General features: G+C 36.8%; 1 protein-coding gene across 1 annotated transcript in view; it reads right to left on the bottom strand.

Annotated features, from left to right (window-relative positions):
- Positions 1-1,588: 1,588 nt before the first annotated feature.
- LOC107753177 (myocyte-specific enhancer factor 2C-like) overlaps positions 1,589-7,974 on the bottom strand; it is a 69,465-nt gene continuing 63,079 nt past the window's right edge. The window contains exons 6-9 of the mRNA XM_016569299.1: positions 5,925-6,102; positions 4,869-4,998; positions 3,396-3,531; positions 1,589-3,070 (exon numbers count right to left, since the gene is read on the bottom strand). Of these exons, the coding sequence (XP_016424785.1) occupies positions 2,731-3,070; positions 3,396-3,531; positions 4,869-4,998; positions 5,925-6,102 (784 nt within the window). The 3' untranslated portion in view covers positions 1,589-2,730. The remainder of the gene's footprint in view (positions 3,071-3,395; positions 3,532-4,868; positions 4,999-5,924; positions 6,103-7,974) is intronic.

Below are 7,974 nucleotides of genomic sequence, written 5' to 3'. Positions count from 1 at the left end.
AAAAGGATCTAAAAAATGTTTTTTTCAAACCATTCAAAAAAAAAAAAAAAAAACCTGTTCTGTTCTGAGAGGTTGTATGAATGTATGATGGATATGATTTAATATTTTATTCAGTCAAATTAAGTGTTTGTTGACTACCACAGCTTATATGGTGCGACACTACACAGCATGAGTGGTAAAGCCTTGTGTGTATACCTGAATTTTAAGACACGTAATGACCACAGCTTGAAAAAATCTGTAGCCTATAATAATGATAATAATAATAACAATTCTGTACTGATGCTTCTGCGATTAATCATTTTGAGTGGAAAAATGTTTGGTTTAGAGATACTGAATACATACATGTTCACACAGATATGTTGCAGTCGAGTTGAAGGACAAAACACAATAAAAATCACACCAGGACATCTGTGTAACTAAGAAAGCCAGTAACTTTACTGAATTCTCTGCAAAATACAAATACCTTTTTTAGTCCCAGCAGGAGAAACAATTTTTATTCCATACATTAATTTTTACTACATACAGCTGAATCAAGTCCCTTGAGATACAGAGATGTGGTTTAATTTAATTACATCTTGTCTTCAAGTGGCGACAAAGTCCAGCTTGTGCCGCTGAAAGCCTCTTTCTCCTGGTTAGAAAAAAAGAAATTCTTTCAACCTTACCCATTGTAGGTTTATACAAGCTACATTTGTTACTACAGAATTTTTCAGCTTTTTTTTTTCATTTTTATTTTGTTATTTATATGCTTAATGGAAACAACACTCAAGAGAGAGAGAAATGAAAAGATCAACCAAAAAAAAGGTCAATCTAAAAACAAGAAAAAAGAAAAAGTAAGAAAGAAAAATAACCGGAGAGTCATACATGGACAGCTGAAATCTATATAACAAACAATGGCATTTTTCACAATACTGTACACTTTTTAGTTATAGGAGAATGTTCCCAATTCTCAACAAGACTAACTCATTGAAAGGTAATCTGAGGCACTGGGAAGGTGAGTCAGAGGTACCAGCCACTAGCATGAACAACTTGTGATGAAACACAATGGTCTCAAACGGCAAACATAACACCATTTTTTTGTCTTTGGTAGAAAAAAACTGACTAACATATGTCCTGTCAGAATCACAGAATGCACAATGATAGATATGTATATCAACTGAACAAAACTAGTCACAATCCACTAAATGATGACACAAGCTTACACAAGCAGTCATGAGGTATCTATGACTGTACTGTCTTATATTATAAAATCTTCAGTGCAATGTCGATTAATGTGACACTGGGAACTTTAAAAGGTTGTGAATATTCCAGACCAAAGTGGATATCTTGTGCTTATTAAAAAAGGGGGCATATTTATGAGTGTGACTTAAATTTGAAAGCATCATTCTGAATGTATTTGCCCCTGAAAGACTCAGTCCGGAGGAGGAAAAAAATATTTTTTTTAATCATATATATTCATATATTAGAAAGCTATACACAAGCATGTTAATTTCACAGATTTTTAAAAAAAGATTCTTAATATTATTATTCAATATACTTGGAAATACACGTTTAAAAACAAAACTTCTACAAAGAGAGAGAAAGAGAGAGAGAGAGAGAGAAAAAAAAAACATTGAGCAAAGCAAGGGTTCACTGTCTCAGATTTCATGGCTTATGGTTGAAAAGCCCAAGGTTTCTTGTCCTTTTACTATCATTTCTCATATAAGCAAAGCTATCAAAACACATTCTGGCTCTTATAAACTACAAAAAGCCACAAAAATGCTTTGCATTGTATTCCTTTTTGATATGAAAATATAAGCAAGTGTATCATACATTTTTTTTCTCTTTTTCTTCTTTTAATACTGAACAACAACTGCAAGTCCTAGATTAAAATGTCATCAGACTGAAGTAATATGGCTCTTGATTTAAAGTCCTTCATCTCTGCGATGCCACTCCATCCTTCAGTTGTTTTTTTCCTGAAATACCCACTCCCCCATAACTTAACCAAGGAACCTGCACATATATCTGTACAATCCTTCGAAATTCTTGCATAACAGTTAGGTTTGTGTTAAAATCAGCAACCTTGACCCTTCCCCCGTGTCCCAGCCTTTCCTCTATGTACAATACGTTGAACCTGCAACATGACATTGTCACCCATAACATACATTTAGCGAAGGGGCCGTCTGAAGAGAGTGGCACTAAAAAAAGGAATCTGTACATATTGTACTGGTACGACAACTCAAGTGCTAAGCTGTCACCTCTGCGATACGCTCTCTGCTGTGTTCCTCTTGTGGCTGAACATCACTGAGGCATGTACTTTAAAGAAGATCCAAGAGTACCTGACACTTTTTGTTGGTTTGTTACTCTGCATACATGTACACCTACACAACGTGTAAATATAGATGCATATATGGTAATTCTTTACATTGTATTCCACACACTGCACAAGTTATGCATAGTAACCCCGCCCACTAAACCCTCCCCAACCCTGTTGTATCAGTCCTCCTTTCCTCCTCCCTCCCTGAAAACCCGTCAATCACAACAATATGTATATCAGACACACTCTGATAAAATAATAATAATAATAAAAATTACAGGTAATTTTGAGAGCACTTCCTCCCCTCTCTACAGCAAATCAGAGAATAAGGGAGAGCAATGATTGTGACTAGTCATAAACGGCAGAAAGCGCATGAACCGCTTCGCATGGGGAGGTCAAGATCGAGGTTGGGGCTGTCCAAGGCGGGGCATGGTTTATCATGTGGCCCACCCCTCCGAGAGGCGGACACGCTTGACGGATGGGCTGTCTTGCTCATCCAGGCCGGGCCGGCCCAATCCTAACGGCGAATGGAAGTCGGGACGGTGGTCGTCGCGGTCGCTGCCTTCATGCGAGCTGCCGCAGCTGCTGAGGCTGTCGGCTGGGGAGCGGCCCGAGCCCTGCTGCTGCTGGTGGGACGGTAGCGGGCAGTAGCCGGCAGGCGTGGTGCTGCTGGATCGATCTCTAGGAGGAGAAACAGGTTCGGACTTGATGTGCAGGCTTTGAGTAGAGGGCAGGGAGAGATTTGAACCCTGACATAAGTGAGTGCTAGAGCAATTTCTGTAGGAAGGAAAGGAAATGAAGGGGTTACGGATTGGAGCGAGTGCTGGTGCACTCCTGTAAACAGGTGCCAAAGATACAATCAAATCAGTTGCATTTGTTTAACAATACTTAAATGTGGTTATTGTAGGATTTTGAAAGTTTATAATGAATTCAAAGTTTTCTATACAGTGACATAGAACAGTAAGGCTGAGAGAAAGTCACACATATTAAGTGCATAAGAATTAAAATAGGCAATTTGAAGTGTGTATAGGTAATGTGTGTTGTGTGTTTGATTTGTGTATTAAGTGTGTGTGTGTGTGTGTGTGTGTGTGTTTGGGCTCACCCCAGCTGACTGAGAGCAGAGTGCTGCATGTTCTGGATCTGATGTTGCTGCCATCCACTCATTGAGCCCAGATGCAGAGTGTTGGCACTGTTAAAGCCAGATATAGAGGACAGGTCCGCACTGCTCAGAGAATACTCTAAAAGAAAACACATGACCGGGGTTAACATTTGCATCCTAAACTATGATGCTGCTTATTTGGATAACAATGTCTCCGCCTGCTGGAGAGACAGAGCTATTACATGCAGAATAGACAAATCAATGAGATTCTGCATTCATTTAATCTGGGTTTAATGAAGTAGGCTAATATCAAATAAATTAATAAATAAATGAAAAATGAAGAAGTTCTAATTCTAATAAGCTATACACAATCATGTTAATTTAAAAGATTAAAAAAAAGAATTTTAATATTTTTTAAATATTTTTTAAATATTTAGTAATATATTTAATATTGCAATATTGTTATACTTAGAAATACACATTTCAAAGAGAGAGAGAGAGAGAGAGAATGATTAAGCGAAGTAAGGTTCACTGCCTCAAATTTCATAGCTTAGGCTTGAAAAGCCCAAGATTTCTGTTTCTTTTACTATCATTTCTCTTTTACATGCATAATAGACAATAAATCAATTCTGCATAGAGATTCTGCATTCATTTAGTCTGGGTTTAATAAAGTAATATATACATTAAAAAATACATTTATTATTTTGTACTGTTCTCTGAGGTCCACTTATAATGTGATCAAGATTTTTACATCAAAAAACATCATAATTTAGAAGTAATAGGCTATTTTCTGTCCTGTTTTGACCCCTCATCAGAACACTCTGTTTGAATAGGTGTGGTGGATTGTAGACTCAGAAGTAAACGCCCACTGCTATGATTGGCTAACAGTTGTGTATGTTTGACAGCCTACATCCTTCAGAGATAGACGCTGCTGTGATTTAGGTTAAAAACGCATAAATATGTCATAAAGTGGCACATTCCATAACCTGTCGTTTTGGCAGATTGGCTTCAACATAAGCTGTTTTTAGACTGATTAAAAAGTTTTGAATTCTGAAACTTACAGGATGTTTTTATAGTACAATGACCTCTTATATGTCAAAAGATAATGGGAATTTTGATTTCTCCGTTCATGACCCCTTTAAATTGCATTCATTCTTTATGCTAATTATGCGAATTTAATAATAGATCATTAGTAACAGATCACTGAACAGTATTATAGATTGTAATTATAGCAGTAATTATATTATGTTATATAATATTAATTTATTATTTGTATAATAATTTAAAAAAAAACTTTTTAATAAACATTAAAGTGACTAAATTTAATTATATAACTATAAAAAGTAAAATGTATTCCTCTATAGGAAACAGCATTTGAAATATTCTACTTAAGATGTGAAATGTGTATATAGTACAACGTATATTCATAATCAGTGTCTGTGAATATAGTATTTTGAGAGGTCAAGTTCTACATACCAGTACCATATGAGGTGGAAATGGCTGATGGGTAGCCGCCCATTCCCTGTCCTGGTAGAGTGGGCGTCGCTACAGAAACCACGGGGGTAGCCAGTGACTGCGCAGACTGAGAGTTGTTTATTCTCTGATTCTATAAGAAGAGGAAGAGAGCAGAGGAACACATACAGATGACTTGTCACGTCAACATACCTGTATCTTCATCAAACAACTGAGTGAGCACCACCACCCCACCAAAATAATGAGCGAAGAAATAATCACTTGACATGAAGCACCACTGAACCCTCTCAACCTATGATTTACAATCCCTCACAGGGCACTTGGTCGCTATAGAAACTCAAGGTCTCCAAGGCAACAGAACCAGCAACAGAGGGGTTGGAGGTGTTTTTTCCTCTTTTGTCGTGCTGGCATGATGACTGAACAATGTGACAGAGATTAAGAAAAGCAGTGAAAAGCAGAGGTGGAGATAGAGAGGTCAATGAGACCAGAAAACGAGACTCATGTTGCCACTAGATGTCACTCTGGAGCTTGATTGTGAACATTTTCCTTATTCACTAATACGACTTAGGAAATTGCATTTAAGCATGTTTACAGGTCAACATGGGCATTATTGGCATAAGAACAATAAGCTGAACAACTAGTAGTTTTTTATGCGTATGAGGATGAAAAATGGCCTTCGGGTCTATTAGCCTGTGTAACAGGTTTGAGTGACAGTGTCACTTACCAATAGAAGGTCAATATCCTCAGACTGATGGCAGTAAAGGGAGGGTGATAAATCCAGAATTAGTGTCATTGGCTGTGAGTGAAGCTGATGGCCGCCTATGACACTACGTGGACCTACAGGTGAGCGCTTTACTAAACAAGATCAAAGCTGAGGAGACTAATTATGATGGATTCTAACCTGTGCTTTTCAGCTTATGAAACTACTGGAGAGGAAATGAGAAGAAAGGAGAGGAGAACCACAGAGGATTATGAAGGAACTGAGGTGCATGGTTTTATGGATGTGGTACCATCAGGGCTCTTGGTAAAATTCAATACAACACACTGTGATGAACTTACAATAGAGGGCATGTTGTTCTTGGCCCCGGGTGGGATGAGGACCCGTAGGTCAGGTTTACGGCTGTTCATCCCCAGGTTCACCGGTGGAGGCGACTTGGCCTGCATGCTCTTGTTCATGCCTCCGGAGGACACCAGAAGTCCTGGAGAGTTACGGTGGTTTCCATAGCCATTTCCTAAAGCGAGACAGAAAGGGAGGGAAAAAGGCATTAGACACAACAGAGCCAAATTAAGTACATCAAACTTTCACCATGCCACACAATTTAAGCAAGCTTCATTTCACTCTCTCGCCTGCACCAGAATGCACCATTTCCACAGTCATCTACTGTGAAGCCTCCATTCAACCCTGTCTGCAGCTCTCCACACGGTTCCAGTGAGCCTTCACCACATGTAGCCATTAAACACCGTTTTATCTGTTCTGGAGTATTGCAACCATCTTTCACCAAGAATGTGCTCTTTCAATTTGATGTTTCCACACCATTTCACACAACTTTCACCTCCACCATCACTCATTCATTTGTACCAAGCACTTGGTAAACACACCCTCTCATTCACCCTCCATCAAACTAAACCAGACTCAGCTACCCCAAATCACCCCATCACACTCAGATGATTTTCATTCATGAATTATTATATGTCATTATGATTCAAAATATGTTTTTTGTGGTCCTCTGAGTAGTCCAAGATCCAAGTTCTCCGTTCAACTGATTATCAAGGATAAGCTACACAATTTTTCAACTGATTATTGAGATATAGGACAAAACCATTTTTTAAATATATATTTTAAAAACAGCAACATTTTCACTTTGAAATTAATCTGTGTTGAAATACATTATTTCATTCAAACTATTACATTATCACTCATTCATTACCTCTTAAATCCCTAAAAACTCAATACTTTATATACACTCTAAAAAATCCTGGGTTATTTATTTGGGTTATTTTTTCAGTGTTTGGGTAGTTTTTGTGTTAGCCAGCTCCTGGGTCAGACATCACAACCCAATGTTTGGGTAGTTTTTGTATTACTCAGATCCTGGGTCAGACGTAACCTAGAGTGTAGATTAAAATATAATATTAATAATATTAATTGGATTAATGTTATACTTAGAAATGTAAAATTATATATAATATATTTTATATATTTTACAATAAAAAAATCAGCTAATATATATTAGTTGATTTTTTTATTTTTTTTTATTGTCATATATAGTACAGGGCTTAAAAAACAGTTTGAACAGCCACACTTGTTTGCAGTGGAGATGAGGGAAAAACACTGCATTTGATTCCCAAAAGCATTTGAACTAAACTAAACTAAAATAAAATAAACTAAAATAAACTAAACTAAACTAAAATAAAATAAAATAAAATAAAATAAAATAATAAATTCTGCTATGACATGTGAGAAGGATAAAGTTCATTGTAATAAAATAAAAATAGTTCATAAGGGTTTACAGTTGTGTCCCCTTATACTTTTGTCAACAACAGCTGATATTTAAAAAAACATTTAGTGAAAAAAAAACACTGGTAAGATTAATGGTTTAATTCATTAATTGTCAATAATTGTGATAATATTTTCTATATAACGTATTAAAAAAGTAATTTGGTGAAAAATATAACTTGGTGAAAACTTAGTGAGTAATATAAAGTCTAGTCTCTTTCAAGAGTGCAAAGGTCATATGTGCAGCTAAACGGAAATAAGATGAGGTGTTTGGTCTTAAAGGGATAGTTCACCCAAAAATGAAAATTTGATGTTTATCTGCTTACCCCCAGGGCATCCAAGATGTAGGTGACTTTGTTTCTTCAGTAGAACACAAATGATGATTTTTAACTCCAACTGTTGCAGTCTATCAGTCGTATAATGCATGGCAATGGTAACAAAATCTATGAGAGTAAAAAAAAACATGCACAGACAAATCAAAATTAAACCCTGCGGCTCGTGACGACACACTGATGTCCTAAGACACGAAACGATCGGTTTGTGCGAGAAACCGAACAGTATTTATATCATTTTTTACCTATAATACAACACTATGTCCAACTTCCTTGAGCGCGC

This window comes from Sinocyclocheilus rhinocerous, unplaced genomic scaffold, assembly GCF_001515625.1.
Source record: "Sinocyclocheilus rhinocerous isolate Xijiao unplaced genomic scaffold, SAMN03320098_v1.1 scaffold3063, whole genome shotgun sequence".
NCBI lineage: Eukaryota > Metazoa > Chordata > Actinopteri > Cypriniformes > Cyprinidae > Sinocyclocheilus > Sinocyclocheilus rhinocerous.
This window is presented reverse-complemented; position numbering and strand designations above follow the sequence as displayed.